Consider the following 14121-nt stretch of genomic DNA (forward strand, 5'->3'; position numbering starts at 1 on the left):
ATATGTATGTATATGATCCCATTAATTTTAACACGTTCAGCAATGATTTTGAAATTGTTCTTAAGATTATCACACACACATATTAATTTATAATAATAATTTATAATACGTTAGTAGTAATAATCATTAAATTAATAACATTATTTTTGATGAAGGTTAAGATGAAGGATTGTTCACGATTGCTTTTCAAAGTAGCATTGATGCTGCTTCACTTTTTTTCACATCGATCAAGTAGTGCCTTTGTAACTTGGATCTTACAATTAGTAAGACAGTCCTCCTCACCTTCTTAACCTTAACCTTACATCATCCTACTCCCGGGCAACCCTCACTTTATGAAACCTAACCGATGCTAAAGTCTCTCTCTCTCTCTCTCTCTCTCTTTCTCGTGGATTATGACCCACTATTCTATTCGCTCTTAACCACACTTACTTTATTATCATTATTATTATTATTATTATTATAATAATGACGATATACGAGATTGATATATGCTACTATTTCTTTATAGTTGACAATATCGATACGAACAATCAATGTCGAACTTTTTGTCTACTTTAGTAGACACTTTTTGTTTACTTTAGTAAAAATTCATGAAAAGTATAGTTTGAACGTTTTAAAAGTTTCTTGATGAATAAATCTAAGAGTTAGGATAGAAAATAATTAAACTAAAACTAAACTTAATATAAATTTTATCATTGAAATAAAATAACGTTTTTTTCTGATAAGAACTAAACACAATTATTATTTTATTAATTTTTTTTTGGTATTATATTCATATTTTTAGGTTTCCTGTCATGGGACAAAGACAGCTGTCACGTAGATTTGGAAAAAGAATTGCAAGCGTTAATAGCACAAGCTCCCGAAGGCGAGGAAGCTCGAAACGGTAATAAGATTAAATCCAATAATAGATAATCATAATAATCTCACACATCGATATGATATATAGAATATAGATTTAATTTTAATTGGAATTTATATTTCTATACGTATATAGGAGAACGTTTAATTCAATATGCTACGGAAAACCTTGTTACGGAGGTTTTAATACACCCGCAAACGAATACTTTACTGCAATGCATTCGAAATCTTCTCGCAAGTTTCACGAAACATCGACACATCATACACGCTGGATATACATTCGGTGGAAATGGTTCCTGGATACTACAGGTAAACATTAATTCATTTGAGATTAAACGATAGAATTTTCAATTGAAAATTGCAATTGTATATATTATTATCGTCACTGATCAAATATCATTCTTTCATCTAGGATGGAACCTTCAGTCTTGCGGACTTTCTTGATGCGTTCAGCGAACATGAAGTACAAAGAGTCCTTCGTGCCTACGAGAATAGCGTTACGGTAGATATTCATTGCGCGGGTGTCGGTGATTGGTCGACTACTCGATTATCCAAGGAACCATGTACCAGGTAACCTAACGTTTATTTATTTATTGAAAAAATAATATCATGATTAATACGAGGATCATTTTAACAAGTTGCGTAACCAAATCCAAAAAGTCGAATCTAATTGATTTTATTTGTTAATATAAAATACATTTTTTCTTTTCTGTTAACTTTTAATTAATCAACTGTCATAATTATCGACACATTTCTAATAAAAAAATATTTCTTTTAACAATAATTAATAAGTATAATGAATGTTATTTTTTCGTAAAGATCCTGCCGTGTTCGAGTAAATCCAGACGATGTATTAACTGCTGGAGTACCAGCTATCACGAGCTTCATAAATTACGTCGGACAATATTTAATTGTTCAAACGTTAGACCAATTGATGGAACCGTCCGATGTCGTTGGTAACATCAGGTTCAGTCATCCTACTTTATACGTCTTCCCTGGCGGGCAAGGTGATGCCGCACTATTTGGTATTAACGGCTTCAACATGCTCGTCGACGGTGGTTTCGCGAGAAAAGCGTGCTTCTGGGATTTCACCAGGCACCTGGATCGTTTAGATGCTGTTTTGTTAACTAGGATAAATAATAGTAATATCGGCGGCATGTCCAGTGTTCTTCGTAAGAAAAAGGAGATGCACGTCTATCCACAAATCGGTCATTTCTTCTGCAACCTTGTTGTAAGTATGAAAAATATTGATGCGGATAATTCGTTGAAATTATTTGACAAAAATTTTATATAATCGCGTTCGTTTGAAAATTATTCAGATGAAACAAAAGTTCGTCCGTTTATTCTTGTTGAAACTTTATTTTGAAACTGTTTGTATAAAATTAACTTTGAAAATATTCATTTAAAAGACGCACGAATGTTATACAAATCATAGTAATAATTTCAATTACAATTGTATAGAATTATGATAAATGTTTAATATTTTTTTATGTTTTTTTTTTTTTAGGAAAGAAGACAATCTCATTCACCAGACGGCGACAAAGATATCGATCCCCTAATATTAAATCTGACAGATGTCGGTCAAGAAATAGTTGTCAATCTTCGACACATCAATCTTCGTGCTCATCCATGCTACAGAGATCCCGATCCGATAAATTTATATCATAAAGTTGGACACGGTACATTGGATATGTACGTTTTAAGCCCTAACAAGGACAGCCGAGAAGTTAGAGAATTTTTGGCAAAGTGGCATACGTCGGACGTTAAATTGTTCGCTGGTGCGCATAAAAAGGATTCGAATAATTTAACATTTCCTATTCAAAATCTCGTCTCGATATGTGCTTTACTGGTTTGGCAACCAGCTAATCCCGAAGATAATATTACTAGAATCCTATTTCCCGGGAGTACGCCTCAACATAAAATATTTGAGGGATTCGAACGATTAAAACATTTGGAATTTTTGAAACATCCAGTTTGTTCGGCAAAGAGTCTTTCCCCGTCGACGTCGTTGGTAACCTTAAAGGACAAGCCAGTTGGTCAAAAGTTGGGCTTATTTGAAAAGGTATCAAAGAAAATGAAAGATATCGATGTTAAAAAAGAAAAGAAAGAATCACCAGAAATCAAAGGTTTAAAAGGTGTCGATGAAATATCGACTAAGGGAACGACACAATCGACACCGATAATACCAACATCGAAACCAAGAAAAATCGAGGACAAACCGAGAAAGTTGGCGGAGAATAAGAAGATCGACGTAGACGCGAAAGAAAAGAAAATAGAGAAAGAGTTGAAGGAAACTAAGAAGGAACATAAGAAAGATATAATTAAACCTGAAAAAGTTGAGAAACCAGAAAAACAGGAGAAACGTGACGAGGAAATAAGTAAAAAGGAAGTTGTCAAGGATGAAATAGATAAAGTTATTCCAACTAAAGAACCTAAAGTAAAAGCTGAGCCAATGAGGAAACCGAAAGAACCGAAAACTGGTAAATCGATGAAAACCGAAGTTTCGTCTAAGGTTAAATCGATGGATAAAAAGATGAAGATAACTAGTTCGGAGAAAAAAGATGCTTCCAAATCGTCCCCAACAACGCCTAAGAAAACATTGAACGGTGTTGCGACTAAAACTGAAATATCAAAGACTGGAACTATGAGAGGAAGAATGGCAACAAAAGCAATATCAACGGCACCGGCAAAAAGTGCAAAGGATGCTAACAATCGAAAGGTCGTTGAACAAAAGAATATTGAGAAATCGGTAGCGAAGGAGGCACCTGTTGCAGTTGTTAAAGTGTCGGCTAAGCCAAAGCCAATGGATAGAAAGCCGATAAGTCGAAGAACAAAACCAGTTAGTCCAAGTAAAGCACGAGTACCTGGTAGTCCTGCTAAATCAACCCGAAGTACACCTACAGCTTCGGTTAAGTCAGATAAAGATGGTGTTATCAGAAAGATGAAGGGAGATAAGGGTACTACGGATTCCTCAACGGTATCTACACCGTCCGGGGTTGAACCAGAATCAACGGCTAAACTTGTCGAAAAAAGTTTGATCGAAAAGTCCGAAGACATTTCATTGGATTCCATCGAAAGTAAAGTATTGGCCGATTTGAAGGAAGAACGTGAAGTAGTAGAAGAGATCGAGGCAGTTTTACAAAAAGCCGAGAGAATGGAGGAGACCAGAAAGGACGATCGTTTCGAAGGTGACGATGAAATAACGGCAGAAGCTACCGACAAAAAGGAAGAAGATATGACCGAAGAAGACGTGACAGCTGAAATCGAGGACGCACCTAAAAAGGAAAGTTCTCGTAAGGAGAGTCAAGAATTAACGGAAGAGGACGAAATTTTGATCGTCGAAAAGGAAGAGATATATACAGAGGACTCGGTACAAAGTGGTGAAGGTGAACAAAAGCATATTTTGGATGAAGCCGAATCCGAGAAGACTAAAATACTCAAAGACACTATGGAAATAACAAAGGAAAAAGGTGAGAAAGAGGAATCGGAAAAGGATAAGGTAGAAAGTCCCGAGAAAAAAGTAGAAATTAGTGAAAAAGAGATTCCGATAAAGGAAGAAAAGAAAGTAGTTACGCCGGAAGAAAAAGCACTTACCACAACGGCACCAGAAATTACACCAAAGCCGGAAGATAAGGATGACTCTGGTAAAAAAGATAGCGAAGAAATCACTAAAGAACCGTCCAGTTTGAGTCCGGACAAATTGGATTCTTCTGAAAAGAAAACGACCGACACTGACATGAAACCTGAGGTGGATCAAAAGGAACACGTTCCGGAAAAATTAGAGGAATCTCAGGAACGTATATCGACGTTGGAATCGGGTGCCACGACAACTGCACCGACACTTCCCGAAGACGAACGTATCCCGTTGGATGAAATTAAAGAAGATATTGATGAGAAACACGTTATCGAAGAGGTCAAAGAAAAAGATGCGCCTGTTAAAGCTGAAAAAGAAATAATTATTCAAGCTATTCCAGTTGTTAGTAAACCCGAAGTCAAAGTTTTCGACGTAAGACAAGCAGTCCAAGGATTGCAACGAGACATTGTCAAAACTCCGGACGAAGTTGCCGATCTTCCGGTTCACGAAGAAGTCGATCCGAAATTATACCGAATGGATTTCGAAAAGGACAAGGAAGAAAGAGTGGTTGTAGCAACAGCAGCAGCAGCACCACCACCACCACCTACACAAGCAATCAAAGAACCGGAACCAACACCACCGGTCAAGGAACAAAAAGGTGTTTTCAGTTTCTTCGGCAAGGTAGCTGATAAATTTGAAAAGGGAATCGATAAGTTAACGAAGAAATCGAAAAGGGAAGCAGAAAAGGAAGAGGATAAATCCTCATCGAAATCCAGTTCCCCTAAGGAAGCTAAAGTACAGGAAAAAGGCACTTTGGAGGAGGTAGATCTAGAAAAAATGTTCCCAAAGGTGGGCAAAGTAGTTGAGAAGCCAGAAATATTCGAAAAGGTTGAGCCAGTGCCGTCTGAAGTGAAAGTAGCAACTATCAAGGAAACTACAGCATTTGTCGAAGAAGAAGAATCAAAGGAAATTAAGAGACGTAGTGTACCAGATTTGGAAGTTAAAGTGTCCGACAAGGTCGAAGTTATCGCGGAAAAGGCAATCATTTCGCCGATCGATAAACTCGATGAAAAGGAAGAGAAAGAAGAAAAGGAGAAATTCGTTAAAGAGGAAGAAGAAATTGGGGAAGACGTTGAAGAAGTAAAGGCACTCTTAGAGGAAGCTTCGAAAAAATTCAAAACAGTCAAGGACAGCCTTAGAGATTCCTTGGAATCTTTGGAAGAAAAGATCGAAGAAGAGGAAGATCTTTTACGTCACGAAGCAGCCCTTACCAAGGACATCGTCAAAGACACTTTGGAAGGAGTCGTGGAAAAATTAGAAGAAATGAAACCACAAATAGAAGGACTAGGTGAAATAAAGGGAGCGGAAAAAGTTAAATTCGATATTCCTAAGGACGAAGAATTCGAAGAGGAATACGAAGAAGAACCCGTTGGCCCGATCAAGGACGTTAAAGAAGCAGTCCGTGATGTTGGCGAAGTTCTCGCTGGATCGGCAGGTATAGTGATCGATGACAAACCTAAAGATGTCGTTGAAATCGTGAAAAAAGTTGCCGAAGTATTAAAGAAAGACGATTTCCTATCCGACGAGATATTGTTCGAGAAACCTTCCGAGAAGGAACCTTCCCCGACCGAACGAAAGGTCTCGATACCGAGTGACAAATTGATCGAACCTGATGACAAACTAGCCAAATTCGAAGACAAAGTGTTCAAACCAATCGTAGAGGATGTTCCTGTACCTGCAAGTATCACTAGCCTTGCCGAAGAAATTCCTAAAGAAATCGCTAAACCATTACCGATTTACGAGAAACCTATTGGTGCAATCGAAGTTGAAGAAGAACCCTGTAAAAAAGTGATCAAAGATGTTGAAGAAATAACTTCACCTAAGAAAGATCAAATCAAGGATACGCATGATGCTAAGAAAATCTGCGAAGATTTGATGAAGGATGACGATTATATTTGCGATGAAAAGAAAGAAATCGAGGATTCTACTTTAGTTGACGTTACGAAGGCAGGTCTAGAAGAGATTTGCGTGAAGGATGTAGCCAAACGACCATCGATCGGTGAAGAACCGAAACAACAAGTGATAGAAGAATCAATAATTGGCTTCGAACAAAAGCTATCACCGGCGAAAGCTGAAGTTGTTATGGTTACACCAGATTCAGCACCTACTTCGCCAAAATTCACGACCGACAAAGTTTACGACGAGGAATTGACGAAAGAAATCGCGAAAGAAAAATTACCAGAATTGATCGTTGAAATAAAAGATGTACTTAACAAATCAACACCGTTGGACGAGATCATCGAGGAACTCGTGATCACTAAGAAAAAGAAAATAACTATCGAGATAATCGAATATATTACTGTTGTTAAACGCGTACCAAAGGAACGTGTAATTTATATTATCGAAAGGATTATCGTTAGGAAGAAACTTAATCCAGAAAGTATAATGGAAGATGTGAATCTACTTAAAACAACTATAACACCGGAAAAGATCGTTGAAATCGAAGAATATATTATCAACGAGTATATCACAAAAGGTAAAAGAATTACCATACAGATAATCGAAGAAATTTCAATTAGAAAATCCGTACCCAAAAGAATCGTCATTGAAATCATCGAGGAGATTATTATCAAGAGAAAGATCACCAAAGAAATGGTATACGATATTTCTAGCGAAGAATTACATGATCTTCGCGAAGAATTATCGCCGGAAGATGAAAAAGTGGATATTATGAAATCCGAGGTTCTAATAGAAAAGAGAAAATCGATTGGTGCAGTTATTAGCCCAGAAGAAGAAGAGGAAGAAGAAGAAGAAGAAAAGGTTGAAAAAGAAACAAAAGAAAAGGAAGACAAAGAAAAAGACATATTCAAGACAAAAGAAGAGGAAGATAAAGTTTTAACTCCCGAAAGTATGGAAGAAGTTGATGGTTTCGTTAGTATTCCATCCAAAGCAGTTTTATTATCATCCAAAGATGAACAAATTCAAGCCCAAATAAAGAAAGAAGATGATGAAGTTGAAATAACAAAGGAACAGGAAAAAGACGTTATGGATGATTTCGAAGCGGTCGAACAAGAATACAAAGTTAAGGATGTTGGTGTTGCGGAAAAGGTCACATTGCAAATTGAAAAAGAGAAAGAAGAACCCGAGGAGGAGATGGAAGATGACACCTCGGACGTCATCGAGGCCGAAGAAAAGTTCGTAAAGGAGGTCAAGGAAAAAATTGGTAAGAAGGATATCGAGGATGTCGGGGTGATGTCGATGAAGAAAAAGGACATCGAGAAAATTGAAAAGGATGAATTGAAAAAGGTCATCGATGATGCCGCAATGGAAACGGAAACTTCTGAAGTTTCGGAAATCGTCGATACTACTGAAAAATATCTTGACGAAGCTAAAGAAAAACCTGATGTTAAAGATGTTAAAAAAGAAGAAATGAAACTCGTTGATGAAGAGATCAAATTAAAGGAGACTGAAATTAAAGAAGTTGATAAAGAACCATCTGTTAAAGAGAAAAAGGATGACAAGAAGATTGAAGATGATTTGATTAAGAAGGAACCGCCGTCTCGTAAGGAAAGTATTACCGTTGTCGACGAAACTATTCCAAGAAAGTTATCGTTGGACGTCAAGGAGGAAGCCAAGATTACTTTGGAAGAGAAAAAAGAAATTGAGGAAATTGTCAAGCCAATTGAATCCAAAGAAAAAGATGAAATTAAAAAAGAAGTAGATAAATTTGAGGTCAAGGTAGAAAAAGAAAAAGAAAAAGAACAAGAAAAAGAAGAAATTGTATCAATCCCGACCGAAATTAAAGCCGTACCAACGAAAGACGAGAAAATTATTGTCTCCGAAAAGGAGATTAAAGAATTGGAGAAAAAATATATCGAACCGAAAGAAACAAAATTACCGGATACGAAAATTATCGAAAAAGAAATGAAACTCGATGAAAAATTAGCAGACGCCACGGGTCGTGCTGTCGAACCTAAAGGAGAAGAAGAAATTATTGAAAAGAAATTAGAGGATAAAGTTGACAAATTGGACAAATTACCCGAGGATGAAAAATTAACGGACGCTACTGGTCGTGCTATAGAACCAAAAGGTGAAATTATCGATACCAAATTGGACGAAAAAATTGTTAAAGATGAAAAACTTATAGAGAAAATTCCCGAAGATGAAAAATTAACCGACGCAACTGGTCGTGCGATCGAACCAAAAACAGAGGTCATTGATAAAAAGTTGGACGAACGAGTTGAAAAGGAAGAAGTTACGACCGTAGAAAAATTAGCTGACGCTACGGGACATGCCATTGAGCCTAAAGCAGAGATTATTGATACGAAAGTAGAGAAAAAAGAAGAAATACAAGATGAAAAGATTCCCAAAGATGACAAATTAGCGGATGCAACTGGTCACGCGATCGAACCAAAAGCAGAAACAATCGAAGATAAAATTGAAAAGGTTGAAAAAGAAGAAGAAGTAAGCATTCGTAAGAAAAGGAGTCTTCAAGAAGAACCAATAACCGACATAAGCAAAGATTTAAAACCATCCGAAAGCAAAGAAGAAATAAAGCAAGTAGAAGTAGAAGAAGAAGAAGAAGAAGAAGAAGAAGTGAAAAAATTGGAACCATCTGAAATTGCCGAAGATACCGGTGTTGTTCGCAGAATGTTGGTAACGGCAAGCAGCGAAGATGGCGGACAAGAAATGGACATTTGTCCAACGGGAACGATAACCTTTTCTAAAATTGCAACGCCCGATGATTCCTTGAAGGAAGTATCGATTAAAACGACACCCGACAAAGATTCTTTACTTTTGGACAAGGATTCGATCCAATCGGGAATCAGTACTCCTGAGAAAGACAGTATTTCAGAAAAATTACCAGCCGAAATTAAAGATACCGGGAAAATCACTCCTGAAGATAGTTTGGACAAATCTCTAATCGATACACGTGATTCCCAAGATTTAGAAGACAGTCTAGAGAAACTAGACGTCAAAGTAAAGAGTGTTGAAAGTGTATCACCTAGCCCCGAAGTTGAAAAGTTTAAAGAGTTCGAGAAAAAAGAAGAAATCGTGTCTCCAGTCAAAGATGAGATCAAAGAAATCAGCAAAGCAGAGTCTCCAAAAGAAGAAAAAGAAGTCAAAGAAGCTATTAGCAAAGCTGCAAGTCCAGAAAAAGAAGTTGGCAAAGTACCACCCTCACCTTTAGACTTATCCGAAGAAGAAATTTCGAAAATAAGAACACCTACCACTACACCGATCGAAGATAAACACGAAAAGATACCAGAAGTTTCCAAGCCATTGGAAATTAGTCGTTCCGAAGATGTTTCACCGACCGAAACGATATTCGCGAAATCACCTATCGAGAAAATTGATTCTCAAGTTCCTACAGATATTTCGTTGATAGAAAAGAAAGAGACTGAAATTTTGAAGGAAGATAAGGAGGAAAAAATAGTCAAAGAAAAATCAAAATCACCGAGTCCTAGCGTAGAAACTGTTGCCGATGAGAAGATTCTAAGAAAACCATTTGAAGAAGATAAACCTATTACTGCCGTTGTAAGTGCAAAAGATATCGAAGAAAGTATCGTAGATAAAGATAAATCTTTAAAATTAGAAGAAATGAAGAAAGATAAAATCGAGAAACCTGTTGATAAGGAACAACTCGATAAAATTGTAAGTGAAAAATTAGAAAAAGAGGAAGAAGAAACGTTACTCGTTGAAAAATCAAGATCACCTAGCGTCGCTAGCGAGGAAGCAGAAAAAATCGATCACGTCGAAAAACCAAGATCACTTAGTATAGTTAGTGATAAAACGATAGAAGAAAAGGAAATAATTAAAAAAGAAGAATTAGACAAAATTGAGAAGGATGTATCAATCGATAAATCAAAATCACCGAGCATCGTTGACGATAAATCGAAGGAGGAATCCAAATCGCGAAGTTTAACTCCGTCAGAGAAGATCGATGAAAAAGTATCATTAACCGATAAATCGAGATCCCCGAGTGTTGTGAGCGATAAGATGGAAGAAATTGAACGCGAAAAGTCTAAATCACCGAGCAGCGAAAAAGAATTAACTGCTGCTGACAGATCTAGATCGGCAAGTGTCGTTAGCGAGATTCAGGATACGAAAAAAGTTGAGGAAGTTAAATTACCCGAAGAAAAACCTGAAGAAAAGATCGTTAAGGAATCGATTCCTGAATTAAAACCAACAGTGACAGCAGCACCACCTAGCGAGAAAATAAAAGATACGAAAGAATTAATCTTAGAAACAGAAAAAATTGAGGTTAAGAAAGAGCCCTCTCCTCCTAGCGAAGAAATACCAATCGACAAATCAAGATCACCTAGTATCGCTGAAAGTTTGGAGAAACCTTCGGTAATCGAAAGAAAATTAAGCGAAGTAACTAAACCACCGGTTACCGTGGAAGATAAGGAAGAAATTAAAATTACCGATAAATCAAGATCGGTAAGCGTTGAGAGTACAATCGATATATCCAAATCACCAAGCGTTACTGAAAAATTAGATGACGAGATCAAAGTAAGTAAATCACCTAGCATAACCAGTGAAAAATCTGAAGAGAAATTACCAAGCGAGTTAGAAAAATCACCAACCGTTTCTGACGACAAATTGGAGACCAAGGAAATCGGTGAAAAACTCGTTGAAAAAGAAAAATCCCTTAGTCCCGTAAGTGTTGCCGACAGTAAATCCAAATCTCCGAGTATTACAGACGAAAAAATAAGTTTAGCAGGTGTTACGATCGAATCAAAGGTAGAGGAATCGATTGTAAGAGAAAAATCACCAAGTATTGTAAGTGATACTGAAGAACTAAAAGACGTCAAAATTCCTACAAAAACAGAAGAAATTACTACGAAAAGTAAATCACCGAGTATATCTCCAACTATCGCCGAAACAAAATTGGATTTCAAAGATACCGAAGAACCGATTACGAAATCGAAATCACCGAGTATCACTAGTGATAAGGTAGATCTACAAGATGTAATTACTGAACGACCAATCGACAAGGATCGTTCCGGAAGTGTCGTAAGTACAACTAGTGAAATTAAAGAACCATCGGAGAAATCGAAATCTCCAAGTATTTCTAGTGAAAAACCTGACCTCGAAGAAGTAGATGACTTGAGTATACGAAAAGAATCAATCACTAAAAGAGAATCAATTAGTATTGGCGTTGATCAAAAACCAACTGTTGATTTAGAAAAATCTATTGATGTTTCGGAAAAAGTCGAGATCGATAGAAGTAAATCACCAAGTGTTGCCAGTGATAAATCTGATGAAAAGAAACCGGATGAGAAAGGTATCGAGCGTGAACATTACGAAGATGCAATCGATAAGTCTCGTTCACCAAGCTTCACTGAAGATAAGAGTCTTAGCAAGGAAAGCATCGAAACTACGTCTCCTAGCACTACGATAGAAAAATTAGATCATGTAAAGGAAAAGGATGACTTGAAATCGCCCGTCAAGTCTGAAGATTTCCATACACCTGACAAAACTATTGAAGAAAAATTGCTGGAAGATCGTTCAAGGACACCGAGTGTCGTGGACGTTAAACTTGACGATAAGTCCAGGTCGGCAAGTATAGTTAGCGAAGTATGGGTTAAAGAAGTTATTGATAAGATCGAAAAAGAACCTTCACCGGTTGAAAAGGAAAAGTCACGTTCACCGGAAACTGTCAAAAAAGAAAAATCACCTTCCCCGGAAGTAGAAGAATCAAGAAAGTCTGCTTCACCGGAAATAGAAACAGAAAAATTACCGATGACAGAAGCAAAGACAGAAAAATTACCATCCCCGTCAAAAGAAAAATCGTTATCTCTAACATTAGAAACGAAGAAGGAGAAGTTGCCATCACCTGAAATACAAAAAGAAAAGTCACCTACACCGGAAATACAAAAAGATAAATCACCTTCGATAGAAAAAGAGAAGGAGAAATCACCAGAAGCAGAAATACCAAAAGAAAAATCACCAATACCAGAAATACAAAAGGAAAAATCACCGACACCCGAATTACAAAAGGAAAAATCACCGACACCCGAATTACAAAAGGAAAAATCACCAACACCAGAATTACAAAAGGAAAAATCACCAATACCGGAATTACAAAAAGAAAAATCACCAACGATAGAAGCAGAAAAAGAGAAATCACCATCACCTGAGATACAAAAAGAAAAGTCACCAGCGTTAGAAGCAGATAAAGAAAAATCACCAACACCAGAGTTACAAAAAGAAAAATCACCTACGATAGAAGGTGATAAGGAAAAATCACCAACGCCGAAATTAGAAAAAGAAAAGTCACCCGCGTTAGAACCTGAAAAAGAGAAATCGCCATCGCCTGAGATACAAAAAGAAAAGTCACCTACACCTGAAATACAAAAAGATAAAACACCTTCGATAGAAAAAGAGAAGGAGAAATCACCAGTAGCAGAAATACAAAAAGAAAAATCACCGTCACCCGAAGTACAAAAAGAAAAATCTCCAACGCCCGAAAAACAAGAAGAAAAGGCACCTGAATTAGCACTAATGGGTAAAGAAAAATCACCAACACCAGAATTACAAAAAGAAAAATCGCCTACGATAGAACATGAGAAGGAGAAATCGCCATCGCCTGAACTCCAAAAAGAAAAAGCACCTTCGTTAGAAACTAAAAAGGAGAAATCGCCTTCACCCGAAGTACAAAAAGACAAATCGCCAACTCCGGAAATACAAAAAGAAAAGTCACCTACGATAGAAACTAAAAAGGAGAAATCACCATCACCTGAAATACAAAAAGAAAAGTCACCCACGATAGAAGCAGAAAAAGAGAAATCACCATCACCTGAGATACAAAAAGAAAAGTCACCAGCGTTAGAAGCAGATAAAGAAAAATCACCAACACCAGAGTTACAAAAAGAAAAATCACCTACGATAGAAGGTGATAAGGAAAAATCACCAACGCCGAAATTAGAAAAAGAAAAGTCACCCGCGTTAGAACCTGAAAAAGAGAAATCGCCATCGCCTGAGATACAAAAAGAAAAGTCACCTACACCTGAAATACAAAAAGATAAAACACCTTCGATAGAAAAAGAGAAGGAGAAATCACCAGTAGCAGAAATACAAAAAGAAAAATCACCGTCACCCGAAGTACAAAAAGAAAAATCTCCAACGCCCGAAAAACAAGAAGAAAAGGCACCTGAATTAGCACTAATGGGTAAAGAAAAATCACCAACACCAGAATTACAAAAAGAAAAATCGCCTACGATAGAACATGAGAAGGAGAAATCGCCATCGCCTGAACTCCAAAAAGAAAAAGCACCTTCGTTAGAAACTAAAAAGGAGAAATCGCCTTCACCCGAAGTACAAAAAGACAAATCGCCAACTCCGGAAATACAAAAAGAAAAGTCACCTACGATAGAAACTAAAAAGGAGAAATCACCATCACCTGAAATACAAAAAGAAAAGTCACCCACGATAGAAGCTAAAAAAGAGAAGTCTCCATCGCCAGAATTACAAAAAGAAAAGTCTCCTGCGTTAGAGACTGATAAAGAAAAATCACCATCACTTGAATTACAAAAAGAAAAGTCACCTACGATAGAAGCAAAAGAGGAGAAGTCACCATCACCTGAAATACAAAAAGAAAAGTCACCCACGATAGAAGCTAAAAAAGAGAAGTCTCCATCTCCTGAATTACAAAAAGAAAAGTCTCCAGTGTTAGAATCTGA

General features: G+C 36.9%; 1 protein-coding gene across 1 annotated transcript in view; it reads left to right on the forward strand.

The window, feature by feature from the left end:
- LOC106791896 (microtubule-associated protein futsch) overlaps positions 1-14121 on the forward strand; it is a 44851-nt gene that overhangs the window by 20161 nt on the left and 10569 nt on the right. Inside the window, exons 3-7 of the mRNA XM_014757894.1 lie at positions 785-883; positions 995-1167; positions 1271-1428; positions 1678-2089; positions 2366-14119. Of these exons, the coding sequence (XP_014613380.1) occupies positions 785-883; positions 995-1167; positions 1271-1428; positions 1678-2089; positions 2366-14119 (12596 nt within the window). The remainder of the gene's footprint in view (positions 1-784; positions 884-994; positions 1168-1270; positions 1429-1677; positions 2090-2365; positions 14120-14121) is intronic.

Source organism: Polistes canadensis, unplaced genomic scaffold, assembly GCF_001313835.1.
Source record: "Polistes canadensis isolate GaletaPanama2010 unplaced genomic scaffold, ASM131383v1 scaffold_351, whole genome shotgun sequence".
NCBI lineage: Eukaryota > Metazoa > Arthropoda > Insecta > Hymenoptera > Vespidae > Polistes > Polistes canadensis.